Genomic DNA, 27,894 nt, shown 5'->3' on the forward strand with positions numbered 1-27,894 from the left:
ACGGCCTGAGCCATCCGAAAGGCGGAAGCACGGAAACTAGAGCGTCTCACTTTCAGGGAGCGTCTCGGTTCATTCATTTCTCTTGTCACTTCATTTCGTAGCGGAAAATTCTCACTTCCGGCTCACTCAGGTTTTCGGTCGGCGGCCAGACTTGACGCATGCGCAGAGCACTGTTCTGTTTTTATTAACTTTTCCATTTATTTCCCAAGGCAAATAGCGGGACTGGCTTAGCCGTTTTAATTATTAAACCCATTCTGTGAGTCCCTGTAGCCCCCACCAGTGGGGATCGAACCTACTTCCGCTCTAGTAGCTGTAATAGACTGGTAAGCTCGTACATGTGACTCGCTGTTGCTTCATGCCGGCCGGTTTCGTCCTTGGCTCTTCCGCCGTTGCAAAAAGCGCAACGCTCGACTGAGATTGGTGAGTAGCCCCAACAAAGCCTAACCTATTGGGACAAGGGTTCAATCAAGATCTCCCTAATCTTCTCTCCCTTTGGTGAGGAGCTGCATGGTGCCCGGGCTCAGTCTCGGGACGTTTGGGCAAAGTCCGTATTAGTTCCAGAAAGGTGGAGAGGGGTTGTCGCTGGCCACGGGCAGGTTCTTCTTCATAGGTGCATGTTTCCTCTCGCTCAGTGGAAAAAGTTGTCCCTTTGGGCATGAGCAGAGTGCACCCGGGTGCTTGTGTCCCAAAATATACAATGAGGGTCTTATTCACAAAACCGGGGTACCTTCCCCGTTATTGTCTACTGCAGTGTTTTTTAAACTTATTTCTCCCAGGGCCCCTTTTAAAAATTAAAGAGAATCCCAAAAGAGCTTTTGTTTCTATTTATTGGTATTTGTCATATCGGGGAGAGATGGGCAGTAAACAAATAATAAAATATATTAAAATTTTAAACTGATGCATTGGCTGTCCTGACTGCTTCGCTATTCTTTGATGAGATTTTAATAATGTAATTTTTCAACATAGTTGGCAAATAATTTTGATTTTAAGGACCTTGAGAGGACCTTGGGGATCCTTAGAGGTCCTAGGTCTACACCTTCAGAAACTTTGGTCTATTGGAATTTATAATCTCCTGTAATGATGTAACAAGTGCTCCAAAATCTGAAACAGTGTCCAGGAAGGTCTATACATTGTAACAAGATTAAATTGCAACAGCATAGCTCAATTTGAAAAGTAGGAGTGGAGATTGGAAAGCATGGGATGAATCCTTTCTTTGCTGTACAGCAAGTGGGGGCTCAGGAGATGTTGCTTCACCTAGCACTCCCCAGAGGGAAAACTCTATGTATTGGTTTTACCTAAATTGTCTACAGGTGTCAACAGCATACAGGTAGTCCTTGTTTAGCAACCACAATTGGGACTGACAACTCAAGCGCCGAGTCAAATCACAACTGTGCATATGATCTTACTTAAACGTTCCTTTGCTTTACAAACCTGTCAGGGTCGTTCGTAAATGTGAAGACTGGTCATCAAGTTACTTTTTCTTCACTGCTGTAACTGTGAACAATCGCTCAATGAGGACTACTTAGTGCCTTTGGCACTTAGAAGGAAATCAGTCTTCAGGGAGCCCTACTCTTAATCCTTTTATTCAAAACAAATCCTTCGGGGGATTTAATTCAGGGAAAATGCATAGAATTACTTAAAGTGTGGAGTGAATGGGTAACAGACAGAAATGTGCTTGGCCCTCAGAAGCATGCTTTTCATTTTGTTTTCCTTCTACAGTTCCCTTTCACCTCATTCTTGGAGAGCAGCCATGCTTGCTCATGGCAGACGAATTTTCTCTGGACTTTCTGTCTATTGGAAGCCTCTCTTCAGAGGCCGCCTCCTGCTGGTCACCAATACAGTCAGCTGTGGGGGGCTTCTAGCGACAGGAGACGCATTTCGCCAATCCTGGGAGATAAAGAAGGACTCTAAACAAAAATGGGATCGTGCACGGACAGGTCAGTTTATGTCATGTTAACTGCTGGCTTTAACCTTTAAAATGTTTCATGGCTTGACCTTGAGATATCTCTAGGACAATGATGGCGAACCTTTTAGAGACCGAGTGCCCAAACTGCAACCCAAAACCCACTTATGCATCTTTGGGTGCCGGGTGGGTGTGGCCCATTGGCTGGGCGTGGCCATGGTGGTAATGGCAGACTGGGTGGGACTAAAAAGTTCAATCAATCAATTCCAACTTTGAAAGATCTTTTTTTTTCCCCACGAGAAGTTGAAATTGATTGATTGAATCTTTTTTTTTTTTGTACACGGCGGCGGAGGCCTAAAGCGAAAAGGTTTTATAAAACCCATCTGAAGGCCTAGGACTGGGGCGATGCTGCGCGTGCCCACAGAGAGGGCTCTGAGTGCCGCCTCTGGCACCCGTGCCATAGGTTCGCCACCACTGCTCTAGGAAATCTCCACTCAATCTGTTTGAATGAAGAGCTCTCCAGAAAAATCTATTACTAGTCCCCATTTCCAGGAAATTAGGAGGCTGAAGGCTTGAAATGTTTTTCTGTAGTAGCAGGACTGATATGGAACTTCCTGGCCCCTGAATTCTGCTGAATGCCTACCTTGCTGGGTCTCAGGACATTTTTATTTATTGATTCAATTAAGGTAAAAAGGGAGTTTTTATTCCATTTGTGTTGCCACTTGTCTTACATTTATGAGTCTGGGTAGCTCACATAATTAAAAGCAGCCCTCACAAACAATAAAAAGAATACAAATGAGAACAAATTAAAAAAAGAGTTAAAGAAACATAAATAGCGGGAAAGTACAAGTCAACCATCTAGCAGGCTTCACACCACAATTGGCTCCCCAAGTACAAAACCATGTCTTCGGAGCCCTTCAAAAGGCAAGTAGGATTGGAGCCAGTCTAGCCTCCATGGGGGGGGGGATGTTGCTCCAAAGGCTGGGTGCCATGGCAGAAAAGGCTCTCCTCCTGGGTCCCACCAAATGGCATTCCTTAATATATAGGACAGTGATGGCGAACCTTTTAGAGACCGAGTGCCTCAAAACTGCCCCTGCCCTGCTCCACCCCCTGCCCCGCCCGTTCTGCCCCCCATCCCCCACCCCACCTACCCGCAGGGCAACTCACTGCCTCCAGGGCCCGCCACAGATCGCCCAGACAGCCCAGCAATGCTATGGCGGTCACGCCCTCTGCCTGTGCCCTGCAGCATCAACTGTGCATGATGGGGTGTGAGGGCAGAGTCTTGTCTATGGTGCCTGGCTGCCATGTCCTTGGCTCCGCTGCTCCGCGTGGGCCACACTCAGGGGCGACTATCCTTCAGGGGGGCTGCTGGAGAGGAGGCGGTCGCGGGGGAAGGCAAGGCTGGGGCAACGGCACGTGTGCCCACAGAGAGGGCTCCGAGTGCCGCCTCTGGCACCCATGCCATAGGTTCGCCACCACTAATATAGGACCTATAATATATCTCTTCTGCTGAATTAGATGGGATGGGCAGATGCAAGTGGGGAGAATTTGTTTAAGATGGCCTTTTAGATGCAATCTTCTGTTTTTATCACTTTTTGATTGATTGTTTTATTATTTTATCCATACAGCAATTACTGTGATGTAAAATTATTTGTACCGTGGATGTTTTATTGTTGAAACTGTAATTGGCTGATCTCCCAATTGGGATGGGCATGAGATAAAGCTGTATTCTTTTGGTGTAAAATTTAAGTATCATTACTAAATAAAGAATTTAATGCTTTTCAAATTAGGCTGTTTTCGTTTATTTACAGGTCTGAATCTCAAGCAGTCCTGTAAGGAACTTATTATTTACTTAATTTTAGCTGCTAAAATTATAATCGCCCAATAGATAACATAATAAATGAGTTGTGGAATAATAAGGCCTCTTCAGTTAGCTACATTGGGGGGGAGGGGAAACACAGAGTTAAAATAATTAAACATCAGAGGCAGATTCGCAATTCAAATTTAGATGGTTTAAAATTTATATAGTTTTATAGTAAATAGCTTTAAAGGTTTTATAGTAAATCGCTGTACACTATAACATGGCAATTCGTTAGATATATGGTAAATTTGTAAATTTGTGTCTCTAATGGTAGTCCTCGGCTTACGACAATTAAGCCCAACATTTCCATTGCTAAGCAAGATCATTGTTAAGTAAGTCGCATCCCATTTTACAACCTTTTTTGCTATCATTGTGAAGAGAATCATAGCAGTTGCTAAGTGAATCATGTGGTCATTAAGCGAAGCTGGCTTCCCACAATGTGTTTGCTTGTCAGAAACTGGCTGAGAAGGTCATAAATGGTGATCACGTAACCCTGGGACAGTGCAAATGTCATAAATATATATTACTTGCCAAGCGCCCAAATTTTGATCTTGACCATGAGGATACTGCAATGGTGATAAGTGTGAAAACCAGTATAAGTCACTTTTTTCAGTGCTGTTATAACTTTGAACGATCACTAAATGAATGATTATAAGTCAAGGATTACCTATATTTTGTAGTAGATTTTTTTTTTGTATTTTCTCTTATTTATGCATCATGGATTTTTGTTATTTAGTTATTTGATGATGGTTCCTTTGTGTTTTGCTAATGGAGCAAATTTCCTCCTTCAGCACGAATGTTCACCATCGGCTGCACTATGGGTCCAATGCTGCACTACTGGTACCTGTGGCTAGACAGGGCCTTGCCTGCTGCTGGCTTCAGCGGCATCAGGACCGTCCTGAAAAAAGTTCTCATTGATCAGATCGTTGCCTCTCCAGTCTTTGGAGTTTGGTATTTCATAGGTAAGACTAAATCCATAAAACTGCGGGACAGTTTCTATTCTATGGAGGGCAAAAATGAATGGATCATAGATGGGAAAATATATGGGCTTTTGCTACAGATCTTGTGTGGGGGTAGCAGAAGTAGAGGGTGTGGCATTTCTGTTGTCCCTTCTGTGCTTGGCTTCCTCTGAATAACATACAGTTCCTTTAGTTCCCTGTTGCCAAAGAACATCCCTCACATTTCCATCTGCCTTGTTATTATCTGCAGGGATTGGATCTTTGGAAGGACAGACTCTGGAGCAAAGCTGGCATGAACTGGAGGAGAACTTTTGGGAATTCTACAAGGTAGACTTAGTTTTTGTTCCCTACTTTCTGACCCAGAGTTTGTGGATGGAGTAACTAACTTAGTTTTTTTCATTTGCAGATGGACTGGTGTGTGTGGCCACCAACACAGCTGATCAATTTTCTGTTCCTGCCACCCAAGTATCGAGTGATTTACATGAATGTCATCACTCTAGGATGGGACACTTACCTATCATACCTTAAATTTCGTGTGAGTAGGGCTCACTAAAATAATTGGCATCCTCAACTTACAACAGTTTGTTTAGTGACAGTTCAAAGTTACAATGGCACTGAAAAAGAGTGACTTATGACCGTTGCAGCATCCCCATGGCCATGTGATCAAAATTCAGACACATAGTAACTGACTCATATTTATGACGGTTGCGCTATCCTGGGCTCATGTGATCGTTTTGTGACCTTGTGAAAAGCAAAGTCAATGGGGGAATCCAGATTCAGTTAACCGTTACTAACTTAACAACTGCAGTGATTCACTTAACAACTGAGGCAAGAAAGGTTGTAAAATGGGGCAAAATTCACTTAACAAATGTCTCACTTAGCAACAGAAATTTTGGGCTCAATTGTGGCCATAAGTCAAGGACTACCTGTAATTCTGGAAAGTAAAGTTGTGTTGAGTAAGCCCTTTTTCCTAGCCTTTTTTTAACCATGGCTGCTAACAAGTGAATCTGAGCCTCTCTGTGTTCAATTCCTCTGTTCTACTATTAAGCAACATCCTCAAAAGGAATAGGTATCACTGGTTATGTTGGGGTGACCTGTTAACTGGGCACAATTGGTCTTCCTCTGATAATCTCTGAAAACATAACATGTTCCTCAGCATCTCCATCCCCATTTTAGTGGCATGTTTTGTTTCGCTTAGAACAGCGGTTCTCAACCTATGGGTCGCGACCCCATTTGGGGTTGATTGACCATTTCACGGGGGTTGCCAAGCAAGGCTGTCTGCCATTTTTTTCCCCTTTTCCGGCGGGTGCCTTACCTCCCTTGGGCTGGGCCAGCTGGTGGTCGGCCTGCTCCGTCTCTGCCGCTTGCCAGCTACGCCTCGGCCGGCACAGGGGGCGGAACCACACATGCGCGGTGCTCCCGGGCAGGGAAAGTCCTCGACTTACGACCGGTTGGGTAGTCCTCGACTTACGACCGGTTTAGTCCTCGACTTACGACCGGTTGGGGGTTTGCGGCATTAAAAAGGTTGAGAACCACTGGCTTAGAATGTTGTGTAAGCACAAATACAGGTAGTCCTTTGACTTACCACAATTGGGACCAGAATTTCCATTGCTAAAGCAGTTGTTCAGTGAGTCACGCCCATTTTTGCCATGGCTGTTAAGCAAATCACTGCAGTTGTTAAGTAAAATGATGAGGTCATTAAGAGAATTTGGCTTCCCCTCCGTTGAGTTTGCTTGTTGGAAACCGGCTGGGAAGAACATTTGCCATCTGCCCAAATTTTGATCACGTGAACATGGGGATATTATTTTTAACCAGTAATTATTTATTCAACAAAGTAAGATTTAACTAAGTGGCTGGTGTGAACCTGTTCCCTGGTAAGGATTCCTGCACTATTCAGTAGTTTTCTGTAAAAGACTTATTCATAGATTGAATTTCAGAAATCAAAAACTTCAAGTTTATAAAGCTAAATGTATGCTCACTTTTTTTTGTTCTGTTTAGAATAAAAAGCCAACGCTCAGCCAGGATGAAGACTCTAAACCTTGCGCTTCTGAGATCCAAACTACTGGATGAAACGTGTGAATAACCAAACTACTCTTTTAAAACTTGAAGAAATCCGGCATCTTGTTTTGAAAAAACAAAAACAAAACACTACATTCTTCTATGTAGGAAATGGTGCCTGAATGATTCTGTTTTCTGCAAGCAGTTCTGATTTTCCTTGCCAAAAACTCTGTAAAAAGAACAAGACTGAAAGCTCAGAGCACTTTTCCTCTGATAGCCTGGTGTGCGTTGAAGCAGCGACCAGCATCTAGCAGAAGTGCTATCCCTTTAAAAGTACCAAAGTATAAATTTTCCTTATTTATTTATTAATTTTGTATCGCCTCAACCTCATGATTTTGGATGGTGTGCAAGAATCTCAATAATGATCTTAAAATCAGTTGTGTGTCAACAAAAATAATTATGGACAAAGAAAATATGACCACCTCCTCCTTCTCCACTAAGCCTGAAAGGAATAAGGAAAGTTTTCCAGAGCTTCCTAAAAGCCAAAAAGGAAGACATCGAGTGTATTTCCAGGGAAGGTGTATTCCATGGCTGGCTGGGGAATTCTGGGAGCTGAAGTCCACCCATCTTCAAGTTGCCAAGGTTGAGAAACACTGCCATAGAGGTGTGGCCATATTTGAGAACTGTTGATTGACTTTGGATGGTTTGAATTAGCAACTCAGTTCATTCTTTGGAGTATGAATGCACCTGTTTTGAAAATAGTAACTATTTAGATAACAGGAGAGTCGGACAAGCTATGAAAGGGAGAAGTAAAAATGGGGGGAAAAGGGAAATTCATCTTGGTACCTGTAAATCTAGAGCATCCTTTACAGAACATGCTGTGAGAGGGGGTGGATTTGGGCTATAAGTCTATAAATTTAATGAATATATCTAAAAAATAACAAACAAGCTTCAGAGTAACTTCATCCCACGATTGTGTTGAAAGTTCAAATATGGGGAACAAGCTTATGTCCTTATTGTTATGCTGACAAGCAGTGCTACAGAAGGTAGAATAAAAAAAAAACGGAGTGAGTGACCTAATGACTCTAAAGCAGGGGAGTTTTCTAATTCCTTATTTTTTCCTTCAGTGGATTTGAGGAACACATCAGGGGAATGTTTGCTTACAATATATCCAGCCTTTTATTGAAGTTATTCTAGATCTTATGTACCATATTTGCTGCATAGGCAGATCAAGCTACCAGGAGTGATTATGTGGAACTTTAGAGTTGCCGTAAATATGATGATATCTATGGAGATTCTCAATCATCCAGGTCATGGTTGTCCCAAAAGTGCATTTTCCAAAAGGCAACTGGACTTTCTTGGTTTTTTTCTTTTTCTTTGAAATGTTTTGCTTCTCATCCAAGAACTGAAGTAGCTTCTTGGATGAGAAGTGAAATGTTTTCAAAGAACACCCCCCCCCGAAGAAAGTCCAGTTGCCTTTTGGAAAAAGCACCTTTGGGATAAATATGCCGATGATACCTAGTTCTCTGTATCTTGCCACTCAACCTCAGAGAAATAGCATGGACCCTTGAAGATTGCAGGGTCCTTGGTGCTCTCTGAGCTTGGCAGTTTTCATCAGTGCACTGATGATGTTATCTAGTTTGGTAATGAAATGTCTGCAAGAAAACCAAGCTCAAAGAGCAGCAAGGACTCTGCAGTTCAACCTTGAACTACAAATATTCTCTTCCATTGGTACATTTGAAGATGGCCAGCCCTAGCCAGTAGTGGACTGGATGAGAGAGAATAAACTGAATACAGAAGAGATCGTTGTGCTATGGGTCAATAAGAAATACTGTTACAGTATTGTGATTTAGACCGGGCTGGATGATTCTGCATTCCTTCCAGCAGGTCTACAGGTTGTGTGTGATCCCCAGGAGACTGTCCAGAGAAATCAGTGGTAAAAGATGCATCCCCACAATCATGCTAAACGTATCAGTTGCAATTGCTTGTTGGCCAGCTGGATTTGGCAACAGTTCTCTGCAGTTTTGTTGTATCTCATCTGCTATACAGGTAGTCCTCACCTTACATCCATTCATTTAGTGACTGTTCGAAGTTACAACACCATTGAAAAAAGTGAGTTTGGATGTTTTTCACATTTACGACCACTGCAGCATCCCCGTGTCATGTGATCAAAACTCAGACAACTTGGCAACTGACTCGTATTTTTGAGATTTGCAGTGTTCTGGGGGGGGTTCATGTGATCCCCTTTTGTGACCTTCTGACAAGCAAAGTCAATGGGGGAAGCCAGATTCACTTAACAACCGTGTTACTAATTTAACAACTGTAGCTATTCACTTAACAACTGTGGCAATAAAAGTCAGAAAATGGGTCAAAATTCACTTAACTCTCGCTTAGCAGTGGAACCTTTGGTCTCCATTGTGGTTGTAAGTCGAGGACTATCTGTATTTAGAGGTCACCTGAAAAAGTTAATAAGATTTTAAAAATGATTTTGTAAATAGCCACCTGCAAGGTCCTGTTCCATCAATGAACAGAAAATCTCTACACTAATATATTTGGGGATAAATGTATTCTAAATCGGAAATTGTTCAGTTGCTGATATTATTGTACCTGTCTCTTTCCTTTCATTAAATCTTACTAAAATCTGTCACAATCTTACTTGCAATAATTATTTTTGGTTGAGGCAACTGTCGAAGAACTGACCCAGGGGAATTTCAAGCTCTCACTATTTTCACTCTCCAATTCCTCCAAAGCAGTTTGAAACAAACCTGCAATTTGCTTTGATAACCAGCCAAACCTAGGAGATACATGCACAGATCATAAATCAATCAGTACCTTCAACTTACCCATCATTTTGTTCCACCAATCAGTCATTTCTGGCTCTTGAGGAACATCATTTTAGCAGCAGTTGAATATTCAGTGGTATAAGCACCAGTAATAATTGTATTTGCCTTCTGTGCTCTTCCCAAGTAGCTTAGAATAGAATAGAGCTGGAAGGGACCTTGGAGGTCTTCTAGTTCAGCCCCCTGCTCAAGCAGGAGAACCTATACCATCTCAGACATTGACTGTCTAGCTTCTTATAAATCTCCAGTGATGGAGCACCCACGATTTCTGGGGGTAAGCTGTTCCACTGGTTGATTGTCCTCACTGTCAGGAAGTTTCTCCTTAATTCCAGGTTTCTTCTCTTTGATCAGTTTCCAACCATTGTTTCTTGTCCGTCCCTCTGGTGCTCTGGTGAATAACATGACCCCCTCTTCTTGGTGGCAGCCCCTCAAATACTGGAATACTGCTATCATGTCTCTCCTATTTTTTCTTTTCTTTAGACTAGCCAAACCCAAATTCTGCAGCTGTTCTTCATATGTTTTAGTCTCCAGGCCTTTGATCATTTTAGTTGCTCTTCTCTGAACTTTTTCCAAGGTCTCAACATCTTTTTTGTGATATGGTGACCAAAATTGGCTGCAGTATTCCAGGTGTGGTCTTACTAGGGTTGTATAAAGCGGTACTAATACTTCGCATGATCTTGATCCTATGCCTGTTTATACAACCCAGAATTGTATTGGCTTTTTTGGCTGCTGCTGCACACTGCTGGCTCATGGTCAAGTGATCGTCCACTAGGACTCCAAGATCCCTCTCACAGTTGCTGTTTTTGAGCCAGATCTCGCCCAATCTGTACTTGTGCCTTTGATTTTTCCTGCCTAAATGTAAAACTTTGCTTTTCTCCACATTAAAACTCACTTTGTTGGATAGCTCCTTGGATACCTTCTGGGTGGCAACAGTGTCATCTTCCAGTAACCTGTTTTTTGGTGTGTGTTTTTTGGCAGAACGGTGAAGTTGCCATTTTTTTTTCCTCCAGGAATTTATTGTTGGTTGTGATTTTCATCAATGACCTGCCCATTGGGCAACGTTTCTGAGCATGAACACACACAGAGGTATAGTTCATGGCATCACTAGGTTGTGCCAAGCTCTCCTCTACAGGTAGTCCTTGACTTACAACCATAACTGAGCCCAGAATTATGGTCGTAAGTTGTGCCGGTCATTAAGTGACTCAGATGACTGGGCCCAATTTTACAACTTTTTCTGCAGCACTTAAGTGATCACTGGTTGTTAAGTGAGTCCCACTGTCTACAGTGGATGTTTTTTTGCCAGAAAACATGGAAGTAAACACAAGTTTCCGGCAAGAAAGATTGTAAAGTGTGGTCATGTGACCGTGGAATGCTGCAAAAGCCATAAATGTGGGCTAGTTACCAAGCGCCCCAAAATGTGATTAAATGAGCATGGAGGGGGGGAAGAGAAGCAGCCATTGGAAGTTTGAATCAGGGTTGGAAGTAGACTTGGGGTGATCCTTGGTAACTTTGAATAGTCAATAAACAACCAGGTTGAAGACTACCTGTAAAGCAGAGGTCCCCAACCTTGGTAACTTTAAGACGTGTGGACTTCAACTCCCAGAATTCCTCAAAGCTGGCTGAGGAATTCTGGGAGTTGAAGTCCACACGTCTTAAAGTTGCCAAGGTTGGAGACCCCTGCTGTAAAGTACAAGGTAGTAATCCAAGAAGGGTTGCAAACTAGAAGTGCAAAAATAAATCAGAAATCTGTCCAAGAGCAACTGCAGATCCCACAGAAAAATACAGGTTTCCTCCTCCATTTAAAAGAAAAATAAAATGCTGCAGTTCCTCCTACTTCTTCCTCATGGTCTCTTTCACTTTTCTCTTCCATAGCTTGCGTGCAAACACGAGGCTGTGAGATTCCGCCACCCCAACCCCAAAGCGGCTTGAAAGAGAATGGTTTACTGATATCCTGGGTAGTGGGAGATACAAAAATATCTGCCAAAGGGGGGGGGAAGTATCCACAGCCTCCAACATTGCAAAAGAAGAGATTAGTTTTGCATGAAAATTCAGCTCTGAAAATGAGGCAATGCCACCTGGAAACATTGCTTCAGAGAATTTTGAGCTGGTGCAAAGTCCTTACGTTGAGTTGTCCCAAGATGCATCTCTTCCACTTAGCCCCTTCGTGGTTAATTTTTATATTAATGTTAATCTTCGTATTTATTTGTTGTTAAATGTCTATGAAGATTCTCAGTCATCCAGAGATCATTCTTGTCCCAAAGGTGCTTTTTCAAAAGGCAGCTGGACTTTGTTGTTTTTTCTTTTTGTCTTGAAGACGTTTCGCTTCTCATCTAAGAAGCTTCTTCAGTTCCGACTGAACAGAAGCTTCTTGGCTGAGAAGCAAAACATCTTCAAGTAAAAAAAACCAACAACCAAGTTAAATTGCCTTTTGAAAAAGCTCCTTTGGGTTTATTTGCTTTAGTCACGAGAAGCATTTAATGTAAATAGGCAGGCAGGATATTAATAAAATTGAAAATATATTTTAAAAGGATTGATATATGGCAGGCATGTCAAACTGCCGGCCTGCGGGCCAGATGCGTTACGCCGAAACTGCACCCACCCCATTGCCGGCAATGGGGAAAAAGTCCCAATATGTCGCATGACGTCGTGAGTTTGACATGTTTGATATATGGAAAAAAAATAGAGGAATTGCTGCTCTATCTAAATAGTCCTCAACTTATGACTAGTCCCTTTGTGATTGAAGTTCTGAAAGACCCTGAAAAAGCTACTTAAGATCCAGATTCGAAGTTCTGACATCTGACACACATGTGACTGCATTTTGGGTGCTCAGCAACTGGCTTGCATTTACAGCCATTTCCAGTACCCCGTGATCATGACTTAGAACATTTTTACTGGAAGCTGGCATTTCCAGTTTCTGGCAAAAAATCCACCATATAGCGGACAATGGGTTCGCTTAATGACCAGTGCACATAGGGTTGTCAAATCAGGCCCTGTCACAATTTACAACCATAATTGTGGATTTGGCTTTACAACTTGAGTCTTTCAATTCTACAATAACTTACAAAATCATTCTTGGCTGATGTAACCAATAGAATGAATGGGTCTGGAAAATAATTTCTCAGTTGATCACAACCCCTCTTGCTGATACAGTAAAGGAGATCCGCCTAGGGAAAAATGTTCTATGCAAGTTTCACTGGTCAGATCAGAACAATAGGATATACCTTGAAAGGTTGAGACCGTCTCCATGACACCTTTGAAAGGCAGTTCTGAGTTTGTAAGAACAGGGTTGTATCAAGAGTGTATTCAGCTAATTATTAACAGATGCCTCTAGGAAGCTGGTGTTGGTCCCTCTGTCAGCTTCCTCTGGCCAAAATTAGTTTACACAGTCACTGTTAGACAACCCAGACTAACAGTGAAGTGGTTGAAAATATTGTTGCATCAGCTTGCAAATGAGAGTTCCATAAACTAATTATACATTGTATGAAGGACTGATGACTTTCCACTGGGCAACTTCTTCATTATTTTATTTTGTGCCAAGTCATTGTTGACTCCTGGTGACTGCCTGGACTAGTCCCTGCAGTTTTCTTGGTAGGGCTGAGAGAGAGTGGCTGGCCCAAAATCATCCAAATGGCTTGGTGCCTAAGGTGGGACTAAAAGTCAGTCTCCCAGTGTCTAGCTCAGGGGTCTGCAACCTTGACAACTTTAAGGCTTGTGGACTTCAGCTCCCAGAAGCTGGCTGAGGAATTGCTGGCTGAGGAATTCTGGGAGCTGAAGTCCACAAGTCTTAAAGTTGTCAAGGTTGCACACCCCTGGTTTAGCTGATGCCTTTAACCACTATACTATTCATACTATTCCTAACTTTAGAAATCCCTTTTGTGTCCCTCCTCTTAGGAACTTAGGAAGATACAGAAGGATCTTGACAGACTTGAACATTGGACACTATCTAATAAAATGAAATTCAATGGTGAAAAAAGTAAAGTAAAAATAACCAAATGCACAGGTACAGTATAGGTGGTACCTTGCTCAATAGTAGCAACTGTGAGAAGGATCTTGCAGTCCTAGTGGACAATCATTAAATATGAGCCAGCAATGTGCTGCAGCTGCCAAAAAAGCCAACACAGTGCTAGGCTGCATTAACAGAGGGATAGAATCAAGATCACGTGAAGTGTTAATGCCACTTTACAATGCCTTGGTAAGGCCACACTTGGAATACTGCATCCAGCATTTGTCACTATGATGTAAAAAAGTTGTTGAGACTCTAGAAAGAGTACAGAGAAGAGCAACAAAGATGATTAGGGGACTGGAGGCTAAAACATATAAAGAACGGCTGCTGGAATTGGGTATGTCTAGTTTAATGAAGAGAAGGATTAGGGTTGACATGATAGCAGTGTTCCAATATCTCAGGGGTTGCCACAAAGAAGAGGGAGTCAAACTTTTATCCAAAGCTCCTGAAGGCAGGACAAGAAGCAACGGATGGAAACTAATCAAGGAGAGAAGCAACCTAGAATTAAGGAGAAACTTCCTGACAGTTAGAACAATTAATCAGTGGAACCACTTGCCTCCAGAAGCTGTGAATGCTCCAGCACTGGAAGTTTTTATGAAGGGACTGGACAACCATTTGTCTGAAAGGGTTTCCTGCCTGAGCAGGGGGTTGGACTAGAAGACCTCCAAGGTCCCTTCCAACTATTATTGTTGTTGTTGTTGTTGTTATATTTCAGTGATTAAAATGCTAAATTTGAAGAGAGGGGACTTAGGCTCAAGTTCTCACTTAGCCACAGTGCTCAGCAGATGGTCTTGAGCTCCACCCTCAACCCAATATATCTATAGTATTGTTGAAAATAAGCTGGGTGATTTGTTTTGCCTGAGAAAGATGATAGGATATACAGGTAGTTCTTGACTTGCAACAGTTCATTTAGTGACTGTTCAAAGTTACAACAGCACTGAAAAAATGTTTTATGACCATTTTTCAGTTACAACCTTGGCAGTGTCCCCATGGTCATGTGATCAAAATTCAGACACTTGGCAACTGGTTCATATTTATGACGGCTGCTGTGTCCCAGGATCACTTTTTATGACTTTATCACTTAACAACCAGGTTACTAACTTAACTGCAGTGATTCATTTAACAGCTGTGGCAAGAAATGTCTAAAATGGGGCAAAACTCAACAAATGTCTCACTTAACAAAAGAAATTTTGGGCTCAGTTGTGGTTGTTAAGTGGAGGACTACTTGTAACTATAATGTTGATCTATGCAAAGCTTACCATTCTGATTAAAACTAACTTCTAGGACAGGGGTGGGGAACCTTGGCTCTTTTATGACTTGTGGACTTCAACATGCAAAAAGACGAAAAACAAAAACCTCCAGTGTTGGAGACCCATAACTTCTGAAGGCCAACCATTCCACCAGTTAATTGTTCTCACTGTCCTCAGTTTCTCCTCAGTTCTATGTTGGATCTCTTTGTTAAACTTCCATCCGTTACTTCTTGACATGCCTTCAGGTGCTTTGGAAAATAGGCTGACCCCCTCTTTTCTGTGACAGCCCCTCAAATACTGGAAAACTGCTATCATGTCATCCCTATTCCTTCTCTTCGTTAAACTAGTCCAGGGGTGGGCAACCTTGGCTCTTTTATGACTTGTGGACTTCAATACCCAGAATTCCTGAACTAGCCATACTGACTCAGGAATTCTGGGAATTGAAGTCCACAAGTCATAAAAGGGCCAAGGTTCCCTACCCGTTCTAGGAAATCTGCTGGACCACAGCTATGGTGGGCAGACTGACATGGTCCAGAAGATAAATGGAAATTATTCCAGAGGTTCCAGAACACTGATTCTTCAGAAAAGGTCAATTCTGCACCTCTGCAAAATGCAATAATAAATTGTAAGCACCAAATCTTTCTATCTACAAGAAGATAGAGCCAGCTATCTTGTGCAGTTATTCTCCCGCACAAGATTATATTTCCTTATCAATTAATCTGGTGGATCTGAATATGTATACTGTACTGTAAGTACCTCTTTGAGTGATCTAGACTGGGAAAGTATTTTTTATCTGCATCCTTGATAGTTTTCCCTGATCCCTAATTACCACTGTTTCTGGCAAAAATTATATTGTATTTCCTTCACAGGAACTCTGACATCAAACGCTTTTGTGATTAGCCATTTTATTTCTTCACAATATCTCCTTAGTACAGTGATTTTTGTTTGCTCATTTTAGGAAACTGAATTTATTTGACACTTCTGACAGGTTTTGTTTTGTTTTGTTAAATACAGTACAGCATATTTTTTCCATTAAAGTAAACTTCAAAAAGAGAGAGAGAGAGAGAGAGACAGAGAAAGAGAGAGGGCAGATGGTGTCCAAGAATTTGTAAAACAAACTTATAGAGCCTTCATGAAAAATAAATTAAGGATAGCAATGGGGAAGGGGGAATAGGAGTACGGGTAGGAGTAAGGTAACAGTGGCTGTTGACAGAATTCAACCCCAACCTGCCCCAGTCCATGCTAGGGAAAAAGGATGCTGGACTGAGGGGAATGTAACATCAGATTCAACTTAACCCCTGCAAACTCAGGTCTGTTTAGGAAAGGAAGGCAGTGGAGAAACCGTTCCAAAATGACAAAGAACTCTTTGACTTTCTCATGTGTTTTTTAGATCAGCCAAGATGGGTTTTCCAGCTGCCTCTCCGCCTTTCTCCTCTTAAATAAATACATAGTTCCGTGAAAACCCATCAGGTAGGGTGACTTATTTTAAAAATAACAAACTAAAAACACCAACACAAATCACAACACAGCAATGAAAGGTCCATACACACATAACATCACCAGCTACTTCTATTTACATGTAACTGGAGAGATTGCTTTTTTTTTTCTTTTTCGTTTTCTGTACACCGAGGAAGACGGGAAGAGGAGCAAGCAGGTGTATATACACTCGGCAAGGTGAAAGTGGGAGAACCAACGTCTGCTGGGCAACTGAATGGCACCAGAACTTCTCCAATCTACTTTCACCTTCAGTGTTGCCGGGCAGGTGAGGAGCTTTGCTACACATAGCCCAAAGGGCACCTCTTTCCTATAACCAGCCAGCCAGTGAGCCTTTGGTTCCAATTTAGCCCTGTCTTTCTCAAGGAGAGAAGCTGGAAAGTGTGGGTGTAGACTAGGCCATAGCAGACTGCAAGTAGGAGAGCAATCCCACCATTACAAATTCCTTGCTGGTTGAGCAAAAGGATCTACTCTGTCCTTTCTCCAAATATGGTCACCTTCTAAATACAGGAAGGCCTTCCTCCTCTTCTATCTGAATGGAAAAGGATCTACCCACGGAAGCCTCTTCTTGCTAAGTGAGCAGGTTCAACCAGACCTAGAGTGATCGTAATGCCTTAGAATCCAATGTGAGAAGAAGTACAGTTTTAAGCTGGAAATTCCTGCCATTCTGTGAAGAAAGGCATTCACCTTAAAACCTATTATTTTCATTCATGGTAGAGGAAACAGCATGCAAGAAGCAGGCGTGAACTGGAGCTAAGCCAGAGGGAGCATTGAGGTTAATCTCACTTCACAGCATTACAAAATCTAGCCCAGTTCAGAGCTGGTAATGGGATGGTTTCCAGTTAACTCAGTTTGCCTGAACAATTTTATTTTTTCTCTATAGCCCATGATCAGTGGTCAGGAAGAAAGAGATAGATGCTTCTGACAGATATATTTCCCTTCCTATAAAAACACAGCCAGATCTCCTTGAATCTTGGGACATCAGCTTCAGCCTATTTTTGTCCACACTGAGTGCAGGAAAATGCAGTGGGATCATGGCGCTTACGAAGCAGGAGGAGGGGAAGGATGTTCAAATGTGTAAATGGGAACATTATAAATATATAAATAAATAAAACCCACTAAGAACAGTTAAAAGTTCTAGCACTGCCCCCACCCCCTTTTTCACGCTGATCAACTCTTGACCCCGGGGAAGGGGGCATACAGGAAGGTAGAGCTTCTATCTACCCAAAGATTAAAGGGAGAAACTTTTGAAGCATTCAAAGGCCCACACAGAGAGGTGGAGAAGCTCTGGGTTTGAGTCTCGACCACCTACCCCAAAAGGATAAGCAATGGGATAGCTAAATGGTGTGTGGTGGCGGCGGCGGTAGGGAAGACAGAGAGCACAAACTGTCAAGAATCTAGGGGCTCTGATTACTGCAAGACATGAGGCAGGCAAGGTGGGTGGGACAGGAAAAGTCAGGGCATCCACACCAAAGTCTCTTAACAGGCACAATCCTGGTGCGGGGGAGCCTGTTGATCGGTCAGTTGTGGGCCCTGCTTGGCACCGGTCACAGCTGGATCAGCTGCATCCAGTGACTCAGACATCTTTTCGCAAATGATATCGACCAAACGTTCAAAGGTTTGCTTCACGTTAATGTTGTCCTTCGCGCTGGCCTCGAAGAACTCAAATCCTGGAGGAAGGGAAAAGACAAAATACAAAAATGCATGTACAAGAACAGGAAGGAGAAACACAGGACAGTCAGAAGGCCTTGAGGAAAATCAAAGACCGATTTATTTCCAGGGGGGTAAAAAAACAATTCCATTAGCCTCTTGCAAACAATGAAGTGGTTTACCAGAGGTCAGTGTGTATTTTATTAAGAACAAGTTTTGCCTAATGAGCCTTACCCTTTTTATAAACTTAGTAACTCTCTTAGTAGACTGTGTGAATGATGTAGATATAATATATCTCGATTTCAGCAAAGCATTGAGAAAATACCTCATAATGTTCTCATTAGCAAGCTTGTTAAGAGCAAGCTGAATATGCAGTTGACTCAAAATCACATTGGAGAGATCTTATAAATTTATTGAACCAGAGAGATCTGTCTAATAAGACAACCAAGCTTCAATCCTAAGCTTTGTACTCATCATCTTTAATTCATGATTAGCATGAAGGGGCAGAAAAAATAGTTATCTAATTTGCAAATGACACAAATGACTAGGAAAATTAAGTAGAAGCAACAGTGAGAACTGGACACGGAACCACTGATTGGTTCAAAATTGGGAAAGGAGTCCAGCAAGGCTGTATACTGTCGCCCTGCCTACTTAACTTATATGCACAGCACATCATGAGAAAGGCAGGGCTAGATGAATCAAAAGTTGGAATTAAGATTGCAGGGAGAAATATCAACAACCTAAGATATGCAGATGATACCACTCTAATGGCAGAAAGTGAAGAGGAACTATAGAGCCTCTTGATGCGGGTGAAGAAGGAGAGTGCAAAAGTTGTCTTGAAACTCAACATTAAGCAAACCAAAATCATGGCATCCAGCCCTCTCAATTCCTGGCAAATAGATGGGGAAGAAATGGAGGTAGTGACAGATTTTATTTTCCTGGGCTCTAAGATCACCGCAGATGGGGACTGCAGCCAAGAAATTAAAAAACGCTTGCTCCTGGGGAGGAAAGCTATGGCAAATCTGGACAGCATACTAAAAAGCAGAGACATCACCCTGCCAACAAAAGTGCGTATAGTCAAGGCCATGGTTTTCCCAGTTGCAATGTATGGATGTGAAAGTTGGACCATAAGAAAGGCTGAGCGACAAAGAATTGAGGCCTTTGAACTATGGTGCTGGAGAAGACTCCTGTGAGTCCCTTGGACTAAAAGGCGTTCAAACCGATCAGTCCTAGACGAGATCAACCCCAACTGCTCTTTAGAAGGCCAGATCCTGAAATTGAAACTCAAATACTTTGGCCACCTAATGAGAAGGAAGGACTCACTGGAGAAGAGCCTAATGCTGGGAAAGATGGAGGGCAAGAGAAGAAGGGGACAACAGAGAAGGAGGTGGCTGGATGGAGTCACTGAAGCAGTAGGCATGAGCTTAAATGGACTCCAGAAGATGGTAGAGGACAGGAAGACCTGGAGGAATGTTATCCATGAGGTCGCAATGGGTCGGACACGACTTTGCAATTAACAGCAACAACAACATAGTGAGATGGGTGGCATATATATTTAATAAATAAAGGACAGAATAAAGAGAAGACCGAAATAAAATAATTTGATATGTTAGCATCATGGGTTGAAATGAAAAGAATTAAAATTAATGCCAAGTTATTCACCTGGAAAATAAAAATTAAATAGGGAGATAAAGCTGGCTTGGCAGTTGTACCTATGAAAAAACCTTGGAATAGAAGTTGCTTGCAAACTGAGTAGGAACAAGCAGTGTAATGTAGCTGCCAAAACCCTAAGTGCAAATAGTGTAGATGTTCAATCATGAACTGTTAGTGTTCCCTCACTTTAAGTATTGTTAAAATATGGGCACCATATTTAAAAGGGATTCAGGGAAATTGTAAGAGGTTCAGGAAAAAAAATGAAGATCAGAAGACTAGAAATTAAGTCCTGTGAAGAGTAATTGAAGGACGATGAAATGTTTATCCTTGAGAATGGACAGGTGTAATGGCTTTCTTTAAGTACCTGAAAAGATATCTCCCTTCTATTATAAATATGATTTTATGAAATCCAGAACATCAAGGTGAGTTAATCAAGTTTTTATATCTAATAAGGATCCGGCCATAAACAAGTCTTGAAACAACAGTATCGGCTAATAATGAAAGCACAATTTCTAAAGTTTCAAGATCTCTTTTAGGTGATATCCCATTTATTCCCTGTACTTCCTCTGTTAAATTATCTAATCTCCTTTTAAAGACATCTCAGCAACCAATCTTAGAAACTACTGATAGATGTTGTAACAAATGTCTTATTTTTTTTTATCTTGAACCTGCATCTAATTCATTTAATAACAGCTTCCTATCTATGGTTCCAAAAAGATTAGCTACCTACATTTTTTCTATACACTGTGCATATATTATGCAAATGTATCTCTTATATAAATCTGTTTTGCACAATTTATTTAATCCACACTAGCCATATAAAGCCTCTGTTTTCCTGGAGGCAATTTTTTCCTTGAACCCTGAAAACTTGAAATTCTACTTCTATATTATTTATCAAACCCATCTTTATGGCTCAAATATATGTCATTCCAACTGTGGCTCACTTACCCAAGTGCTCAGCAAGCTGACGTCCTCGTTCTGATGACACAACCCTCTCATCTTCCATGTCACACTTGTTACCCACCAACAGTACCTGGGCATTATCCCACGAGTAGGTTTTAATCTGAGTTGACCTGAAGTTGGAGCGACAAACTCAGTTATATTCAGTCAGTACTTCTTAATATGGGAATGGGCAGGAAAAACAAGAGCGTATTTCAGCTGTACTCATAAAAGTAATCACACGCATGCTTGTTCCAGGGAGAAAATGTCCATAGGCAGGAAAGATGTTTATTGGGATCCAACAAAATGTCACAAAAGGGTGTGCAAGTTTTAGAATTCTGGAGAAGCCTTCAAGCACAATTGTTCAAAAAATAAGATACAAAAGAAGCAAGGAAAGTCTAAAAACTAAGCTACATGTAATTTTATGTCAGTTGGTTGGACCTAATACAGGTATCATCTACCTAGGGCAGGGGTAGGCAACCTTGGCTCTTTTATGACTCGTGGACTTCAACTCCCAGAATTCCTGAGCCAGCATGGCTGGCTCAGGAATTCTGGGAGTTGAAGTCCACGAGTCATAAAAGAGCCAAGGTTGCCTACCCATGACCTAGGGATTCATCATGAAGATACACTACTCAAATTCTTGCTCAAATCAACAGGAATGCAATAAAATACTGGTAGTCCTTGTTTAGCAACTGCCTCAGAGAGCAATCATTTGCACTAGCAGTAGCAACAGCACTTAGACCACGGGTGTCAAACTCACCACGTCGCGTGACGCGTTGCAACGTATCGCAACTCTTTTTGCACTGCTGGCAATGGGGTGAGCGCGGCTTCAGTATGATGAAACCGGCCCATGGGCTGGCAGTTTGACACCCCTGACTTAGACTTCTATATACTGCTTCACGGTGCTTTACAGCACTCTCTGAGTGGTTTACAAATGTCAGCTTATTTTCCCCAACAACCTGGGTCCTCATTTTACCAACCTTGGAAGGATGGAAGGCTGAATCAACCTTGAGCCCCATCAGGATTGAACTCCTGGCTGTGGGCAGAGTTCGCCTGCAATACTGCATTCTAATCCCTGCGTCACCACGGCTCAGTTTGGCAGGCTCAATTTGCAGGTACGGCAGTGATGAAAAAGTAACTTTGTAACCAATGCTCAAATGTATGACCTTTGAGCATCTCTCAGTCACCTGTTCACCATTACAGTCAGGTAATAGGCATCGCCTTGTGCCTGGTTTTTTTTCTTTTACCCCCTCACAGAGAGGAGAGCTTGCGTCAACAAGATATCTCTTCCTGAGCTGCTTTTTTCAGCAGCACATTATTTCCCTAGAAAATACCCCAAGTTAACAAGCTCAGCTCTCTCTGACCTTAATTAATTGATTAGAACTCTGGACTGCCTCCCAAATGCTGCCTCTTAACTGACAAGGCCCTAATCAATTTCATGCTGAAGATTTGTTTTTGCCTCTTAAGCATTTGGCTGCATAGAGACTCAGCGCGCTAGGCAAAGAGCCAGTGCTAGCACATTCTTTTTACTGTGTGTGCCTGCTTATTTTCTTGTAACCCCTTCCTCTCCAATAAATGTAAATACAAATATTAGTCTTCTTGCTAATTATCCCAGCAATGGGGAAAGCATTCCAAACAGCAGAGAAGTGGGGGGGGAAAGGGCTATAACAGTGATGGCGAACCTTTTAGAGACCGAGTGCCCAAACTGCAACCCAAAACCCACTTATGCATCGTAGGGTGCCGGGTGGGCGTGGCCCATTGGGTGGGCGTGGCTTCGGTGGTAACAGCAGACTGGGTGGGATTAAAAAGTTCAATCAATCAATTCCAACTTTGCAAGATCTTTTTTTTCCCACGAGAAGTTGAAATTGACTGATTGATTGAACCTTTTTTTTTTTTTTTTGCACACAGCGGCAGAGGCCTAAAGCGAAAAGGTTTTATAAAACCCAGCTGAAGGCCTAGGACTGGGGCGACGGTGCGCGTGCCCACAGAGAGGGCTCTGAGTGCCGCCTCTGGCACCCGTGCCATAGGTTCGCCACCACTGGGCTATAAGATTTATCATTTTAGCTGGCTTCCTCCTCCTCATCAGGGTTGGAAGGGACTTTGGAAGTCTTCTACTCCAACCCTCTACTCAAGCAGGAGCCCCTAGACTGTTTCAGACAAATAGATGTCCAGTCTCTTCCTTGCAAATTGAGTGTCAGAAACCTTCCCTACCATTTGGGCTCAGCTGGCTGTTTGGGGTCATAGCTTTCTGATACTATAAAAGCAAAAAAAAAAAAAGTTTATGTAAACTTGAACTGTTGCAGTTCACATGGTTAATCAAAGAGAGAAGCAACCTAGAACTAAGGAGAAATTTCCTGACAGTTAGAATAATTGATCAGTGGAACTACCTGCCTCCAGAAGCTGTGAATGCTCCAGCACTGGAAGTTTTTAAGAAGAGACTGGACAGCCATTTGTTTGAAATGGTATAGGGTTTCCTGCCTGAGCAGGGGGTTGGACTAGATCAGACATGTCAAACACAAGGCCCGGGGGCCAGATGCGGCCCGCGAAGTGGTTTCATGTGGCCCGCGAAGCCATCCTGGAAACAGTGAGGGAACGGCCCCCGCTGCCTTGGCCCTGGCCCAGACCAGCTAGGAGCCAATGTACAATTTTGTGGTGGCCATCTATGCTGAAACGCATTCAGTCTTAGCTCCATAAGCCCCCCCCACCCTGCATGGCCTGAGAGGAACAGTGAGGCTCCTCCAGTGGACCATGCCTTGGCACTTGCCCTGGTCCCACCCCCTTCTGCCAGAGACCCTCAGATCTATCCCACTCCTGCCCAGGCCCCCACAGGCACCCTTGATGCGAACGATGTAGAACTGGCCACACCCACCCAGTAGGCCACACCCACTCCATCCAAGCCCACCCACCCTGGCCACCCCCACCCACCCCCCTGAAGGCAACCGCAATGCTGATGCGGCCTTCAATGAAATTGAGTTTGACACCCTTGGACTAGATGATCTCCAAGGTCCTTTCCAACTTTTTATATTATTATTATTATTATTACTGCTACTACTACTATTATTATTATTAGTCTCAATTGCAGTTGCTAAACAAAGACTCCCAATGAACATTTAAGGCATTTTATACTTTTCTATTCTGTCCTACCTAAATTAAATAAGACTAAAGAGTAAAAGTAACCACAAGGTGTTGTTAGAAAGATATAAGTAACTCAGAAAGAGACCCAGTTTAGTCTAGTGGTTAAGGCACCAGGTTTGAAAACAGGAGATTGTGACTTCCAGTCCTGCTTTAGCCATGAAAGCTGGCTGGGTGACTCTGGGCCAGTCCCTCTCTCTCAGCTTAACCCACTTCACAGAGTTGTTGTTGTGGGGAAAATAGGAGAAGGAAAGTGTGTTGGATATGCTCACCACCTTGAGTTATTTTGTAAAAATAATTAACAGTGGCATACAAATAAAACAAATAAAAATAAACTTTGGGGAGCTTAGATAGAATGTGATAAGTAAACATACTGAAGATGTTAATTTGATCCATGGGTTGTTCAAATGCCAGCTGCCTTTGTTCAAAAGAATCCTTGGAGAACATCTGAATATTAAAATTATTATAAGTTTCAGAATTAATTAAAGCTAGTCCTAAAAACTTTTGACTCACCAATCCTGGACAGCATTGAAGGATTCTTCATTGGTGATGTCATACATCAAAATGAAACCCATTGCCCCTCGATAATAGGCAGTGGTGATAGTCCGGTATCGTTCCTGCCCTGCTGTATCCTGGGAAAAACAAAAGATGGCTTTGAAATACTTTTTATAGTATTTAAAAGTAACCTATGGAATATGTGGGAACAATCTTGAGAGATGGAGGGGAAGAGATACTGATCAGATAGGAGACGGATGAACCTACATTTGCTTGACAGTCAGAGAAAGAAACTTAGGAAGGACCTGTCCTAATTGAGCAGGCTGTAAAAAGAGACAGTGTAAAAAGAGACAGTATTGCAAAATTCTATTAATGAAGCCTTACAATAAAGTAGAATTGGCTCCTCTGGTGTCAAGCCCAAGCCCAATGACAAGACAGTGACAGCCAACTAAATCCAGTCCTTTATTTGCTTACACCTAATAGACAGAATCTTGACAAACTAAAGCTATAAATTTCTCAACTATTAAATATACCAATAGCAATAGCACTTAGCCTTATATCCCACTTCATGGTGCTTTACAGCCCTTTCTAAGAGGTTTACAGAGTCAGCCTATTGTCCCCAACAATCTGGGTCCTCATTTTACCAACCTCGGAAGGATGGAAGGCAGAGTCAACCTTGAGGTGGTGAGAATTGAACTGCTGGCAGTTGGCAGAATGAGCCTGCAATACTGCATTCTAACCACTGTGCTACCATGGCTCTTTATCCAGAGATATTCTAGGATGTGGTTACCCTGAACCTCTTCTCTCCTCCCCATCCAGCTCAGGACTACTTGGTCTCTTGATTTGTGTGCCTTTCTGGGGAAGCTATGAGTTGGTTAAATTCTCCCCCTCTGCTCGTAGTGCACATTTCATCAGATTTGATCATATTTCCTGCCTGCTTTATCTGGAAGGGCTGACACTTCCTCTGACAAAAAGAGAGTGCTAGTCTAATTATATTTATATTGTTTAATTCAGTTGGCAAGATCTTTGACCCCTTTAGGCTCTTTCCCAGCCATCCCAGGGACCCCAATCCTTCTGCTGGCAATATTTTCTGCCAGAAAGAAATTATTCTGGTAAAGCTTGCAAGCAATCCTGGCAAGGCAGTTTTTTCTCAACCTTTGCAACTTTAAAACATGTGGACCTAAAGGCCCAGAATTCCCCAGGCAGCATGGGGAATCTGGGAGTTGAGTCCACATGTCTTAAAGTTGCTAAAGCTGAGAAACACTGCTATAAGGCAAGACAGCTTCCACCTGCTTCCTTACCCAGATTTGCAGTTTAATGCGCTTGTCATTGCGATAGATGGTTTTCACTTTGAAGTCAATGCCAACGGTGCTGACGAAAGCCGGAGTGAAGGAGTCATCGGCGTACCGGAAGAGGAAGGAAGTCTTCCCAACGCTGCTATTGCCGATGATCAGGATCTTGAACATGTAGTCAAAGTTCTGGTCTGAGGACTCCTTTTGGCCATAGCGAGCATCTGTTGCAGAAGCCATCTGGGAAAGAGTTGGAGGAAGGTGTAGGAAAAGGATGGGGCAGAAAACACCACCCAATTTGCAACTGAGGGGGTGTCTGACTGTCCTTTACCCAATAAGACGGGAAAAAGAACTTCAGCAGAAAACCACGTCCTCTGATTCTTTAAGATTAATGATAGATCCCCAAGACCCTTTAAGGCAGTGGTTCTCAACCTGTGGGCCGGGACCCCATTTGGGGGTCGATCGACCATTTCATGGGGGTCGCCAAGCAAGGCTGTCCGCCATTTTTTTTGTCCGCCATTTTTCCCCCCCTTTTCCGGCGGGTGCCTTACCTCCCTTGGGCTGGGACAGCTGGTGGTCGGCCTGCTCCGTCTCTGCCGCTTGCCAGCTACGCCTCGGCCGGTGCAGGGGGCGGAACCAAGCATGCGCGGCGCTCCCGGGCAGGGGAAGTCCTCGACTTACGACCGGTTGGGTAGTCCTCGACTTATGACCAGTTTAGTCCTCGACTTACGACCGGTTTAGTCCTTGACTTACGACTGGTTTAGTCCTCGACTTACGACCGGTTGGGGTCGCGGCATTAAAAAGGTTGAGAACCACTGCTTTAAGGCTATTATCTCCTCAAGTTATTTCCCAAGCTATTTTATGGAATCTGGCTGAACTTAAGCCCACCGCAGACTTTTAAAAACATTTAAAAGAAAAATCACTGCTAATTTTCTTAAAGCATTTTTGATAAGTACCATCCCCATTCAACAATGTTATTTATTTGTCTTGTTATTCTACATATACAGGCGCTCGAACATATTTAATATTGTAATGTAAACTGAGCTAAAAATGAATTACAGACAGTCCTCCACTTACAACTAAAATTGGGGCCAGAATTTCCATTGCAAAGCAATGAGCTTGTTAAGTGAGTTGTGCCGGATTTTAACGCCTTTTTTTTTTTGCCATGGTTGTTAAGCGAAATCGCTGCAGCTGTTAAATGGATCAGGTGGTCATTAAGTGAATCCAGCTTCTTCCATTGAACTTGTTGGAAACCCCAGTTGGGAAGGTTGCAAATGGCGATCCCGTGGCCCCGGGGCACTGCAGCCATTCTAAGTACATGCTGATTGCCAAGTGACCGAATTTTGATCATGTCACCGTGGGGATGCTGCGACCGTTGCAATTCAAGGAATGGTGTAACTTCAAACGGTTGCTGAATGAATGCTTGTTAAGTCAAAGACTACCCATGCAGTATTGCAGTGATATGTGGCAGGGGTCCTCAACCTTTTGGGCACCAGGGACCGGTTCTGTGGAAAGAGGTTCTTCCACAGACCGGAGGGTGCGTGGTTTGTGTGCTGCCGGCATCCTGCAGATGGGGCTTTGCTTTTTTGTACGGACCAGTTGCTGGCATGCTGTGGCCTGGTACTGGTCCATGGACTGGGGGTTGGGAACCCCTGATATATGGGACAGGGATCAAAATCTGCATGATGGCAGTTGAGGTATTATGATTCAAGCTAAAGCAGAGGGGTTGGCTTGCAATGCCACCCCCACCCTTTGGCACAATTTGACACTATTGATCAAAAGTGTAACATTTTATAATCCTTATGGAAGTTTACAAATAGGATACACTAACAAATTAGGCAGAGAACTATCTTCTCCATTATGAACTATTAATAAAGTGGTTTCATTTTTTTTCATTTACTGAAGAGTTCATTGCAATTTGATTTATTAAATAGTCTTTCTTTTCTTTCTTTGATAATTTTGTATTATTTTGCCTATTGCACAACATACAACACAGCTCACTGATGGATTATGGCTGCTTGGAATCAAGAACCAAGTTCCAATGAGTTCAGATAACTAGTTCATAACGCATTGTAGATGTTTATAGATTCAGAGTTTATGTTTTTAAAAAAGGCTACTTCCACCATTTTTCCTTGGTTCTGTCATGATATCCAACTAAACAGTAATTACATTTATAGCCCATGTTCCACCAGAGACAGCAGTAATTTCTCATATAAGTATGGTCTAAACGGGGCGTTGGTCTTACCTGAACGCCATTTCTCAGCATGATGATGGATAATCCACTTGATTGGGTTTCCTGAAGTCCCTTGTACCCAATAAGACTAAGTCTGAGATAGCCACGCCTCCTGCCTGGCCGCACATGCCCAGTTCTGACGGAGGCGAAGCAACAGACAAAGTCAGGCGTGTTGTTCTCCAGACCCCTATCACC

At 42.7% G+C, this 27,894-nt stretch overlaps 2 protein-coding genes across 2 annotated transcripts in view; one reads left to right on the top strand and one right to left on the bottom strand.

Moving 5' to 3' along the window:
* The first annotated feature begins 225 nt into the window (after nucleotides 1-225).
* Nucleotides 226-7,078, top strand: MPV17L2 (MPV17 mitochondrial inner membrane protein like 2). The gene is made up of 6 exons (XM_015810051.1): nucleotides 226-420; nucleotides 1,720-1,937; nucleotides 4,556-4,726; nucleotides 4,974-5,050; nucleotides 5,130-5,258; nucleotides 6,722-7,078. The coding sequence occupies exons 2-6, from the start codon at nucleotides 1,751-1,753 to the stop codon at nucleotides 6,791-6,793; spliced, it is 636 nt and encodes a 211-aa protein (XP_015665537.1). The 5' UTR covers nucleotides 226-420; nucleotides 1,720-1,750; the 3' UTR covers nucleotides 6,794-7,078.
* A 10,333-nt stretch (nucleotides 7,079-17,411) lies between these two features.
* RAB3A (RAB3A, member RAS oncogene family) overlaps nucleotides 17,412-27,894 on the bottom strand; it is a 22,713-nt gene continuing 12,230 nt past the window's right edge. Inside the window, exons 2-5 of the mRNA XM_015809991.1 lie at nucleotides 25,479-25,706; nucleotides 24,196-24,314; nucleotides 20,560-20,684; nucleotides 17,412-17,978 (exon numbers count right to left, since the gene is read on the bottom strand). Of these exons, the coding sequence (XP_015665477.1) occupies nucleotides 17,788-17,978; nucleotides 20,560-20,684; nucleotides 24,196-24,314; nucleotides 25,479-25,706 (663 nt within the window). The 3' untranslated portion in view covers nucleotides 17,412-17,787. The remainder of the gene's footprint in view (nucleotides 17,979-20,559; nucleotides 20,685-24,195; nucleotides 24,315-25,478; nucleotides 25,707-27,894) is intronic.

This window comes from Protobothrops mucrosquamatus, unplaced genomic scaffold (assembly GCF_001527695.2).
Source record: "Protobothrops mucrosquamatus isolate PMUCROS unplaced genomic scaffold, P.Mucros_1.0 scaffold6, whole genome shotgun sequence".
Classification (NCBI taxonomy): Eukaryota; Metazoa; Chordata; class Lepidosauria; order Squamata; family Viperidae; genus Protobothrops; species Protobothrops mucrosquamatus.

What these genes read in the sequence shown, in the direction of transcription:
- MPV17L2 (XM_015810051.1), top strand. Translation starts at nt 1,751, where the DNA reads ATGCTTGCTCATGGCAGACGAATTTTCTCTGGACTTTCTGTCTATTGG. An exon ending in ATGGGATCGTGCACGGACAG is followed by an intron (nt 1,938 to 4,555) that starts GTCAGTTTATGT and finishes TTCCTCCTTCAG; the next exon opens with CACGAATGTTCACCATCGGC. An exon ending in TGGAGTTTGGTATTTCATAG is followed by an intron (nt 4,727 to 4,973) that starts GTAAGACTAAAT and finishes TATTATCTGCAG; the next exon opens with GGATTGGATCTTTGGAAGGA.